General features: G+C 55.1%; 2 protein-coding genes across 2 annotated transcripts in view; one reads left to right on the top strand and one right to left on the bottom strand.

Moving 5' to 3' along the window:
* MRPS35 (mitochondrial ribosomal protein S35) overlaps window positions 1–1,038 on the bottom strand; it is an 83,685-nt gene extending 82,647 nt beyond the window's left edge. Inside the window, exon 1 of the mRNA XM_075343659.1 lies at window positions 900–1,038. Within this exon, the coding sequence (XP_075199774.1) occupies window positions 900–911 (12 nt within the window). The 5' untranslated portion in view covers window positions 912–1,038. The remainder of the gene's footprint in view (window positions 1–899) is intronic.
* Window positions 1,039–2,379: 1,341 nt separating this feature from the next.
* Window positions 2,380–12,607, top strand: part of LOC142302551 (potassium voltage-gated channel subfamily KQT member 1-like) — a 62,775-nt gene continuing 52,547 nt past the window's right edge. Inside the window, exons 1-2 of the mRNA XM_075343658.1 lie at window positions 2,380–3,463; window positions 5,519–5,974. Coding sequence (XP_075199773.1) covers window positions 5,658–5,974 — 317 coding nt within the window. The 5' untranslated portion in view covers window positions 2,380–3,463; window positions 5,519–5,657. The remainder of the gene's footprint in view (window positions 3,464–5,518; window positions 5,975–12,607) is intronic.

Below are 12,607 nucleotides of genomic sequence, written 5' to 3'. Positions count from 1 at the left end.
GTCCCCGCCCCAGCTCCCCCACCTGCGCCCCTGACTGCGCCACCGCCCCAGCGCCCCCACCTGCACCCTTGCCTGCGCCCTTGCCTGCACCCCCGCCCCAGCGCCCCCTCCTGCGCCCTTGCCTGCGCCCCCACCAGCGCCTCCTCCCCAGCATCCCCACCTGTGCCCTTGCCTGCGCCCCCGCCCCAGCGCCCCCACCTACGCCTTTGCCTGCGCCCCCGTCCCAGCGCCCCCACCTACGCCTTTGCCTGCGCCCCCGTCCCAGCGCCCCCTCCTGCGCCCTTGTCTGTGCCCCCGCCCCAGCGCCCCCACCTGCGCCCCACCCCCGCCCCCGCCCCAGCGCCCCCACCTGCGCTCTTGCCTGTGCCCCCGCCCCAGCGCCCCCGCCTGCGCCCTTGCCTGTGCCTCCGCACCAGTGCTCCCACCTGTGCCCCCACCCCAACCTGCGCCCTTGTCTGTGCCCCCGCCCCAGCGCCCCCACCTGCGCCTTGCCCCTGCCCCAGCGCTCCCACCTGCGCCCTTGCCTGTGCCCCCGCCTGCGCCCTTGCCTGTGCCTCCGCCCCAGTGCCCCCCACCTGTGCCCCCGCCCCAGCGCCCCCACCTGTGCCCCCGCCCCAACGCCCCCACCTGCGCCCTTGCCTGTGCCCCCGCCCCAGCGCCCCCACCTGTGCCCCCGCCCCAACGCCCCCACCTGCGCCCCCACCTGTGCCCCCGCCCCAGCGCCCCCACCTGTGCCCCCGCCCCAGCGCCCCCGCCCTCGCCTGCGCCGTGCCCACACGTAACACAATGCACACACTTAGAGTAATTGCCTGAGCCTCAGGTGACAGAAGAATTTCATATAATATCCGTGCCCGGGGAAGAGACACCCGATCCCCGGTCACAGACGCCTCTCACCGCACCTCGCCTTTCATCAGCACAATGACACCGCGCCGCGTCCCGGAGCCGTCCCCAGGGCCCGCGCCTCATTATCCCGTGGCCGGGGTCAGGTTCCCCCGGGATGCTCTCTATACACAGGCGGTTTTGTGATTACATTGGCTTCCTGTGGAGAATCCGCCGCTGACCCCGGCGACATATGGCGGCCTGGAAAAGCCAAATCATGTATGAAGTATTGCAGTATTCATATCGGCCACTAGATGTCAGCACAAGAGATGTGCGGGGAAGGAGCTGTCCGGTCCTGAGCCCTGGTGACCCCCGAGCTGCCGCATCAATCCCCCAGAAAATAAGACTTCTCATCGCTTCACTTTGTGCTGTTCCTCTGTTATTCCTCCTGGAAATGTGTAAATTCCCATCTGGGGGTCACACGGCCACTGATTGGACTGTGCAGGGGCAAACGCCTGAGTGGTGACAATGTCTAGATACATTTCCAGGAGGAGCAACAGAGGAACCAGCAGAATCCATTGTCCACTGCACCTGTGACTTTATATAGATCCTCCTCTCACATCCAAAGCTGCATCACACCTGCAGAGAGGTGAACCTGTATAATGGGATCCTGTGCACTGGGACCAGTCACTTTCCATACACCAAATTGGTCTGACGACCCTCTCACCCTCTAGTCACAGCCAAAGCTGCAGACAGAGGAGATAAGAAGCAGGAGGTGACTGAGGAGTAAGGGGTGAAGAAATAAGGAAGGATGCAGCTTCGGATGTGACTGGAGAAAGAGATGCTCAGGATCAGTGGGATCTCTGCCCACATTGCTGGCACTTGTGGTTCACCAATACCCAGGGGGCCTGATCCCGCCTTCCATGGGGACAATGGAGGAGCAGGTGATGTTCTGCCAGGAGGTCCCCTCTGCCGCCTGTGCAGGATGGATGGGGAGTGACAGCCACTGAGGGAGGGGAGGGGACAGAGCCAGGACCCAGGGACAGCGGGCAGGTGGCAGAGACCGGGGAAGGATCAGAGGCAGAGACCGGGGAAAGAGCAGAGTCACCGCCCGAAACAGAGGATCAGAGGCAGAGACCGGGGAAGGATCAGAGGCAGAGACCAGGGAAGGAGCAGAGTCACCGCCCGAAACAGAGGATCAGAGGCAGAGACCGGGGAAAGAGCAGAGTCACAGCCCGAAACAGAGGATCAGAGGCAGAGACCGGGGAAGGATCAGAGGCAGAGACCGGGGAAAGAGCAGAGTCACCGCCCGAAACAGAGGATCAGAGGCAGAGACCGGGGAAGGATCAGAGGCAGAGACCGGGGAAAGAGCAGAGTCACCGCCCGAAACAGAGGATCAGAGGCAGAGACCGGGGAAGGAGCAGAGTCACCGCCCGAAACAGAGGATCAGAGGCAGAGACCGGGGAAGGAGCAGAGTCACCGCCCGAAACAGAGGATCAGAGGCAGAGACCGGGGAAGGATCAGAGGCAGAGACCGGGGAAGGATCAGAGGCAGAGACCGGGGAAAGAGCAGAGTCACCGCCCGAAACAGAGGATCAGAGGCAGAGACCGGGGAAGGATCAGAGGCAGAGACCGGGGAAGGAGCAGAGTCACCGCCCGAAACAGAGGATCAGAGGCAGAGACCGGGGAAGGAGCAGAGTCACCGCCCGAAACAGAGGATCAGAGGCAGAGACCGGGGAAAGAGCAGAGTCACCGCCCGAAACAGAGGATCAGAGGCAGAGACCGGGGAAAGAGCAGAGTCACCGCCCGAAACAGAGGATCAGAGGCAGAGACCGGGGAAAGAGCAGAGTCACCGCCCGAAACAGAGGATCAGAGGCAGAGACCGGGGAAAGAGCAGAGTCACTGCCCGAAACAGAGGATCAGAGGCAGAGACCGGGGAAGGAGAAGAGTCACAGCCCGAAACAGAGGATCAGAGGCAGAGACCGGGGAAAGAGCAGAGTCACAGCCTGAAACAGAGGATCAGAGGCAGAGACCGGGGAAAGAGCAGAGTCACAGCCCGAAACAGAGGATCAGAGGCAGAGACCGGGGAAGGAGCAGAGTCACAGCCCGAAACAGAGGATCAGAGGCAGAGACCGGGGAAAGAGCAGAGTCACAGCCCGAAACAGAGGATCAGAGGCAAATACCGGGGAAGGAGCAGAGTCACAGCCCGAAACAGAGGATCAGAGGCAGAGACCGGGGAAGGAGCAGAGTCACAGCCCGAAACAGAGGATCAGAGGCAGAGACCGGGGAAGGAGCAGAGTCACAGCCCGAAACAGAGGATCAGAGGCAGAGACCGGGGAAGGAGCAGAGTCACAGCCCGAAACAGAGGATCAGAGGCAGAGACCGGGGAAGCAGCAGAGTCACAGCCCGAAACAGAGGATCAGAGGCAAATACCGGGGAAGGAGCAGAGTCACAGCCCGAAACAGAGGATCAGAGGCAGAGAAAGGGGAAGGAGCAGAATCACAGCCCGAAACAGAGGATCAGAGGCAGAGACCGGGGAAGCAGCAGAGTCTGGAGCCAGGACCCAGACAGTGCGGGCAGGTGGCAGAGACCAGGGAATGAGCATCAAAGGCAGAGAGCGGAGGGACCAGTGAGGAGAAGGGCAGGTAAAGTGATGTCTGCGGAGTCCGGGGCTTCTGCCTGTGGGGGGCACAGGTTATAGGGGGGCAGCAGAAAGGTGCATGTAATATATGGTGCAAGTACTGCAGGTGTGGGGGCTTCTCACCATTTTATGGGGGTCATGGATCACAGGAGGGTTAATGGCAGGTAATGGATAATGCAATGTTCTGCAGTCCTTATAGGGTGCAATGTTCTGCAGAGCCCTTCTATACAGTATATACCTAGCCGCATGCCCTGAGATAAACTCCTGGCGTGTAGTTAATATTTGGAGCAATGCTCTGCAGAGCCTTATATACAGTATATACCTAGCTGCATTGCTGCAGTTGTAGTTAATGTATGGTGCAATGATCTGAAGCCTTTATATAGTTAATGTTCTGCAGAGTCCTTATAGGGTGCAATGCTCTGCAGAACTCTTATAGGGTGTAATGATTTTCAGAGCCGTTATGTGGTGCAATGTTCTGCAGCGCCCCTATATATAGTATATACCTAGCTGCATGTCCTGAGATAAGCTCCTGGAGTTAATGTTTGGAGCGATGCTCTGCCGGGTCTTGGCATCCTCTACATTCAGTGCCCCCTCCCAGCTCTCCATATCCTCTGCAAGGTGCAATGCTCTGCAGATGAAATGTAGCACATCTTCCTGCTTGCTGTCAGTGAACGGAAACATTCTTGTTTCTCCCCAGATGCTGAACACCCTGATCTCATAACTGAAGGTTTGTGTTCACTGACAGCGGAGCCGGTGATACTGTGGGGTGTGTGCGGCCGTGTCTGCGGTGCTCGGGCGGTGACACTGTGGGATCTGTGCTGCCGTGTCTGCGGTGATACTGTGGGATCTGTGCGGCCGTGTCTGCGGTGATACTGTGGGATCTGTGCGGCCGTGTCTGCGGTGATACTGTGGGATCTGTGCGGCCGTGTCTGCGGTGATACTGTGGGGTCTGTGCGGCCGTGTCTGCGGTGATACTGTGGGATCTGTGCGGCCGTGTCTGCGGTGATACTGTGGGATCTGTGCGGCCGTGTCTGCGGTGATACTGTGGGGTGTGTGCGGCCGTGTCTGCGGTGATACTGTGGGGTGTGTGCGGCCGTGTCTGCGGTGATACTGTGGGGTGTGTGCGGCCGGTGCTCAGGCGGTGACACTGTGGGGTGTGTGCGGCCGGTGCTCAGGCGGTGACACTGTGGGGTGTGTGCGGCCGTGTCTGCGGTGTTCGGGCGGTGACACTGTGGGGTGTGTGCGGCCGTGTCTGCGGTGTTCGGGCGGTGACACTGTGGGGTCTGTGGGGCCGTGTCTGCGGTGCTCGGGCGGTGACACTGTGGGGTGTGTGCGGCCGTGTCTGCGGTGCTCAGGCGGTGATACTGTGGGGGTCTGTGCGGCCGGTGCTCTGGTGGTGACACTGTGGGGTCTGTGCGGTCGTGTCTGCGGTGCTCGGGCGGTGATACTTTGGGGGGGTTGGGGGTCTGTGCGGCCGTGTCTGCGGTGCTCGGGCAGTGACACTGTGGGGTCTGTGCGGCCGTGTCTGCGGTGCTCGGGTGATGACACTGTGGGGTGTGTGCGGCCGTGTCTGCGGTGCTCGGGTGGTGACACTGTGGGGTGTGTGCGGCCGTGTCTGCGGTGCTCGGGTGGTGACACTGTGGGGTGTGTGCGGCCGTGTCTGCGGTGCTCGGGTGGTGACACTGTGGGGTGTGTGCGGCCGTGTCTGCGGTGCTCGGGCGGTGACACTGTGGGGTGTGTGCGGCCGTGTCTGCGGTGCTCGGGTGGTGACACTGTGGGGTGTGTGCGGCCGTGTCTGCGGTGCTCGGGCGGTGACACTGTGGGGTGTGTGCGGCCGTGTCTGCGGTGCTCGGGTGGTGACACTGTGGGGTGTGTGCGGCCGTGTCTGCGGTGCTCGGGTGGTGACACTGTGGGGTGTGTGCGGCCGTGTCTGCGGTGCTCGGGTGGTGACACTGTGGGGTGTGTGCGGCCGTGTCTGCGGTGCTCGGGTGGTGACACTGTGGGGTGTGTGCGGCCGTGTCTGCTCGCGCGGTGACCTCTCGTGTCCTCCTCTCCGCAGCTATGAGTGACAGCGGGTGACGGCGGTGACACGGCGGTGATCTGTCTGCGCAGGACACTGATAAGGGATCAGGTCCCGGGAGCTGCAATCTAACACCGGCTCTGAGGATGTGAAATATTGATCAGCCGCAGTCTGCGACATGTCGTGCAACTCGGGGGAGTGCAGGGGGCTCCCCCTCTACAGCCGCTACACGGCCCCCCCGACCCCGGACCCCATGCATTACTCATCTGTGGCCCTCAGCGCAGACCCCCCCTTAAACAATGGCTCCGGGACCCCCTGCTCTGCGCAAGACCCCACGGTGCAGGTGAGCAACGCGACCGCCAAGGACACCCACCCGGACTACTCCCCCAAGTGCTTCTACCGCCACTACCTGACCCGCACCAGCATGCAGGGCGACATCTACAACTTCCTGGAGAGACCCAGCGGATGGCGCTGCTTCATCTACCACTTCAGCGTGTGAGTACCCGGGGGCATGGGGGGTCCCCAATATACCCTGCACCCCCAATATACCCTGCACCCACTATACAAAGGCGCAGCAGAGCTGAGCTTATCACATATAGCATAGCTGAGCTCATCACATATAGCAGAGCTGAGCTGATCAGATGTAGCTGAGCTTATCAGATGTAGCTGAGCTGAGCTTATCAAATGTAGCATAGCTGAGCTCATCACATATAGCAGAGCTGAGCTGATCAGATGTAGCAGAGCTGATCAGATGTAGCTGAGCTTATCAGATGTAGCTGAGCTGAGCTTATCAAATGTAGCATAGCTGAGCTCATCACATATAGCAGAGCTGAGCTGATCAGATGTAGCAGAGCTGATCAGATGTAGCAGAGCTGATCAGATGTAGCAGAGCTGATCAGATGTAGCAGAGCTTATCAGATGTAGCTGAGCTGATCAGATGGAGCAGAGCGGAGCTGATCAGATGGAGCAGAGCGGAGCTGATCAGATGGAGCAGAGCTGAGCTGATCACATGTAGCAGAGCTGATCAGATATAGCAGAGCTGAGCTGATCAGATGTAGCAGAGTTGATCACATGGAACAGAGCTGAGCTGATCACATGCCATATATTTGATTTTCTCAGATTCTAGCGGTTGAATGTATCTGCTTGTGATCAGCTTAGACCCCATTCATTTGTGGACACAAGTCCACCCCATGAATCAAATAACTAAATGTCGCCTCCATGCTGATGGCATCCTCGCACCTTGCTGACACTTCATTTCAGTGACTCCAAACTCAAAAGGGTTTTTTTTTTCAGCTTTTGTGCTAAAGGCTGAAATCTATTATTCTCTGTTATCAGCCAATTGTTGTGGGATGAATGACAAGAAATCCCTAAACGTTAGATCTGCTTCTGTGATAATAACATTGCCGCCCCTTTAAATAATCTGATGCATTTTTGAGACGGATCAGAAGATTTTATCTGTTGGGGGGATCCGTGAGCCGAGACCCCAAACATCATCCGACTGTCACCTGCCTGCAGGGTAAAAAATAATAAGACAATGGCGCTGATGTGGGACGGAGGGGGACGCTGCGCGCTGGAGATCTGTGCCCCCCCCATCTACTAATCATGGGGGTCTCATCTCACGGACGCTCCCCCCACCTATAACATATTGTGACCCATTTTAATAATTTGTTGAATATTTTAAAGGAGAACACACCCGATAATTCCATCAATGATTCATACAATATTGTACAAAAGGGAGAAAATCCGTCATTTTTCCTGTAAACCCCAATAATAATTCCTTCTTTATTTATAAATATACAAATTTAAAAACTTTATTAATCTTGTACGCAGCAGCTCCTTCACGATCCTGCGACTGCGCCACAATTAACGTCTCGTGGCTTTATATTTATTTATTTTCTATAAATTATTTGTGTCACTTTTAAACTTTTTATTTTTTGCACTTGTCTGGATGCAGCCTGCAGTGTAAAGCATGGAGGGTTCTCATGCAGGTGGCTATAGTTAATACAGGAGATGCTTGTGCAAAAGGTTTAGGTGATTGTTGAAGAATAAGAAGGGTTAATAGTTTACTTTTTATAATTAGTAAAAATAAACTATTAACCCTTTTATTTCTGAAGACTTGTTCCTCTGCAGCATTGGTCCTCACCTGCCTAAAACATTTGCACAGTAATATATATATACAGTATATAGTATAAATTATACATTTTATACAGATCCAACCGTTAGTGCAGAAAGAAGGGAAACCTCCATACTTTACACTGCAGGCTGAATCAAACTAGAAACAATTCTCTTACCATACTTTGAACCTATTAGTTGGAGGGGGGGTTGTCTTTTAATCTTGCCCCTTTAAGGATGGAAAATTTATTTTTTTAACCCCTACCCTGACTCTTGACAACAATGTACCTTACTGGCGGCCTTAAGTTGTCGGACCAGGCAATCGCAGCTCTGTGTGCCCTGTATAGCGGCACCCTGCCCCTCCCCCCCCATCCCTCCATCCAGGATTTTGTGATGGTTTCTTGCCAAGTTTTGGGATCGGCCTCTCTTTCGAGGACGGAGGGCTCAGTAATCCCTGCGTGTGGATAAGCTGTGTCCGTGGTGCAGATGTTGCAGTGAGTGGCCGGGATAATCTGCGGCTTTATTCTCGCGATGTGCGGCAGAGGAAAAGATCAGCTCTCCCGAAATACGACAGCAGATCACTATGTAACCTTCTAGAAACCTGGTGCTTCAGGTCTCACCATTTCCAAGATCTCCGCTCCCTGTATACAGACATACATGATGAGATCCTGTCTGCAGCCACCACTAGGGGGAGCTCCCTGTATACAGAGATACATGATAAGATCCTGTCTGCAGCCACCACTAGGGGGAGCTCCCTGTATACAGAGATACATGATAAGATCCTGTCTGCAGCCACCACTAGGGGGAGCTCCCTGTATACAGAGATACATGATAAGACCCTGTCTGCAGCCACCACTAGGGGGAGCTCCCTGTATACAGAGATACATGATAAGATCCTGTCTGCAGTCACCACTAGGGGGAGCTCCCTGTATACAGAGATACATGATAAGATCCTGTCTGCAGCCACCACTAGGGGGAGCTCCCTGTATACAGAGATACATGATAAGATCCTGTCTGCAGCCACCACTAGGGGGAGCTCCCTGTATACAGAGATACATGATAAGATCCTGTCTGCAGCCACCACTAGGGGGAGCTCCCTGTATACAGAGATACATGATAAGATCCTGTCTGCAGCCACCACTAGGGGGAGCTCCCTGTATACAGAGATACATGATAAGATCCTGTCTGCAGTCACCACTAGGGGGAGCGCCCTGTATACAGAGATACATGATAAGATCCTGTCTGCAGCCACCACTAGGGGAAGCTCCCTGTATACAGAGACAAATGATAAGATCCTGTCTGCAGCCACCACTAGGGGGAGCTCCCTGTATACAGAGATACATGATAAGATCCTGTCTGCAGTCACCACTAGGGGGAGCTCCCTGTATACAGAGATACATGATAAGATCCTGTCTGCAGCCACCACTAGGGGGAGCTCCCTGTATACAGAGATACATGATAAGATCCTGTCTGCAGCCACCACTAGGGGGAGCTCCCTGTATACAGAGATACATGATAAGATCCTGTCTGCAGTCACCACTAGGGGGAGCTCCCTGTATACAGAGATACATGATAAGATCCTGTCTGCAGCCACCACTAGGGGGAGCTCCCTGTATACAGAGATACATGATAAGATCCTGTCTGCAGTCACCACTAGAGGGAGCTCCCTGTATACAGAGATACATGATAAGATCCTGTCTGCAGCCACCACTAGGAGGAGCTCCTTGTATACAGAGATACATGATAAGATCCTGTCTGCAGCCACCACTAGGGGGAGCTCCCTGTATACAGAGATACATGATAAGATCCTGTCTGCAGTCACCACTAGGGGGAGATCCCTGTATACAGAGATACATGATAAGATCCTGTCTGCAGCCACCACTAGGGGGAGCTCCCTGTATACAGAGATACATGATAAGATCCTGTCTGCAGCCACCACTAGGGGGAGCTCCCTGTATACAGAGATACATGATAAGATCCTGTCTGCAGCCACCACTAGGGGGAGCTCCCTGTATACAGAGATACATGATAAGATCCTGTCTGCAGCCACCACTAGGGGGAGCTCCCTGTATACAGAGATACATGATAAGATCCTGTCTGCAGTCACCACTAGGGGGAGCTCCCTGTATACAGAGATACATGATAAGATCCTGTCTGCAGCCACCACTAGAGGGAGCTCCCTGTATACAGAGATACATGATAAGATCCTGTCTGCAGCCACCACTAGAGGGAGCTCCCTGTATACAGAGATACATGATAAGATCCTGTCTGCAGTCACCACTAGGGGGAGCTCCCTGTATACAGAAATACATGATAAGATCCTGTCTGCAGCCTCCACTAGGGGGAGCTCCCTGTATACAGAAATACATGATAAGATCCTGTCTGCAGCCTCCACTAGGGGGAGCGCCCTGTATACAGAAATACATGATAAGATCCTGTCTGCAGCCTCCACTAGGGGGAGCTCCCTGTATACAGAAATACATGATAAGATCCTGTCTGCAGTCACCACTAGGGGGAGCTCCCTGTATACAGAAATACATGATAAGATCCTGTCTGCAGTCACCACTAGGGGGAGCTCCCTGTATACAGAGATACATGATAAGATCCTGTCTGCAGCCACCACTAGGGGGAGCTCCCTGTATACAGAGATACATGATAAGATCCTGTCTGCAGCCACCACTAGGGGGAGCTCCCTGTATACAGAGATACATGATAAGATCCTGTCTGCAGCCACCACTAGGGGGAGCTTCCTGTATACAGAGATACATGATAAGATCCTGTCTGCAGCCACCACTAGGGGGAGCGCCCTGTATACAGAGATACATGATAAGATCCTGTCTGCAGCCACCACTAGGGGGAGCTCCCTGTATACAGAGATACATGATAAGATCCTGTCTGCAGCCACCACTAGAGGGAGCTTCCTGTATACAGAGATACATGATAAGATCCTGTCTGCAGCCACCACTAGGGGGAGTTCCCTGTATACAGAGATACATGATAAGATCCTGTCTGCAGCCACCACTAGGGGGAGCTCCCTGTATACAGAGATACATGATAAGATCCTGTCTGCAGCCACCACTAGGGGGAGCTCCCTGTATACAGAGATACATGATAAGATCCTGTCTGCAGTCACCACTAGGGGGAGCTCCCTGTATACAGAGATACATGATAAGATCCTGTCTGCAGCCACCACTAGGGGGAGCTCACTGTATACAGAGATACATGATAAGATCCTGTCTGCAGCCACCACTAGGGGGAGCTCCCTGTATACAGAGATACATGGTAAGATCCTGTCTGCAGCCACCACTAGGGGGAGCTCCCTGTATACAGAGATACATGATAAGATCCTGTCTGCAGCCACCACTAGGGGGAGCTCCCTGTATACAGAGATACATGATAAGATTCTGTCTGCAGTCACCACTAGGGGGAGCTCCCTGTATACAGAGATACATGATAAGATCCTGTCTGCAGCCACCACTAGGGGGAGCTCTCTCCATGATTGAATACAGGTGTTGTCATCTTTGGCAGCTGTATAAATCTGCAGTGATCTCCCCCTAGTGGCAGCTGTAGGTACTTTGAGCTCATCAGGGCTTGTTTGTGTTCTGGTCCCTTCCGCCGTGGGCCCCATATCTGTGTCTGTATAGTACATGCAGTATGGGGATCGTAGTCCCATCTGGCGGGTGTCAGGAAATACTAGGAGTTGTAGTAGATGATATCCTCCGTGTGGCGCCACTGGATCCCGATACCTTATAATTACCTCCCAGGATACTTTGCAAAAATGGAAACATATTAAGATTTAATGTTGTGCGAGTTCACAGCTCAGACAGGGCCGAGCGCCAAGGAGCAGAGATCCGGGAGTGTCAGTGCCCAGTGATCCGCTGTGATCTGGGAGGGAAGCTGCAGCGCCCCCAGAGGGGAAAGAAAGAAGTACACCGCAGTCTTATAGCCACTGACTGCAGATGTGTGAGCTGGAGCTTCATCATGGGATCAGGCTGCTGCTCCCTCTTGCTTTATACTGCAGCTTTGCTCCGATGGGTTTCTTTGTCCCCTTGACGTCCTTCTGCCCACATTGGGTGTATGGGCAGGGAGTGAGGGACGACGTGGCAGATTTGGTTATGTTCCCTTTATAGCCATGTGACCTCCTCTAAAATCCGGTGCCCCCGTGACACTGGCACAGACGGGAGCTGGCACCGGACATTGGATTATAGGACGGATGGTGCAGTGATTAAGAGCTCAGAGTGTTGGAGCCATCGCCATTTATTTATTACATTATCCTTAAAGGGCCAGACCCCAAAATATCATTATATCATGGAAAGTTCTGTCACTTTCTACTGTGCCGCGCCAGCAGCGGATCGAACCGCTCGGATCCGTGGGCAGTGTCCGTTCGTGGCTCGAGGGTCTCTGGACCCGGGGGCTTAGGGGCCACACTCTAAAGTAAAGGGGGATACTTACAGGGGGATTAGAGTTTGTGACGCCACCCGTGGTGTGCGGTAACTGGGAGTACCGCCGCTGCCGTTGTTGGGAGTACCCGAGGTGATGGAATGGGGCAGCAAGGTGTCGTTACCCTCCACGGGTAGGGGCAGGCCCCGGGACTCTGGAGGATGATACTGGGTGCCGTGACGGGGAGATCACTCAGGTACTCACTCAGCCAATAAGCAGATGCTGACAACCGGGTAAACCAAGTCCCTGGTGCCGCTGCCTCTCTCGGGGAGCTCGTCCGGGTCCCGTCCCCCGCAGTGCTGCCTGGTGGTCCGTGACCTGCCTCCTGCCACAAAGTTTAGATTCACTGTAGTGGCCCGGTAGTTTGGAAGTTGCCGGGCCCCGCTCCCCACTGTGGCTAAGTGTGGGAGCCTGCTCTCAGGGCTCACACTTGGGTTTTTAGTGGGCTGCTTGTGTGGAAGGCCCTATCCCCCTCGTTGCGCTAGTGCCCCGATTCTGGAGCTAGTGGGAACAGTCCATAAAGGCTCCGTTCTCCGCAGGTTAATTGCCGGGTTTCCTGAAGCTTCTCCCCGACCT

This window comes from Anomaloglossus baeobatrachus, chromosome 4, assembly GCF_048569485.1.
Source record: "Anomaloglossus baeobatrachus isolate aAnoBae1 chromosome 4, aAnoBae1.hap1, whole genome shotgun sequence".
NCBI lineage: Eukaryota > Metazoa > Chordata > Amphibia > Anura > Aromobatidae > Anomaloglossus > Anomaloglossus baeobatrachus.
The sequence above is the reverse complement of the archived record's forward strand: the minus strand, read 5'-3'. Positions and strand labels throughout refer to the sequence as shown.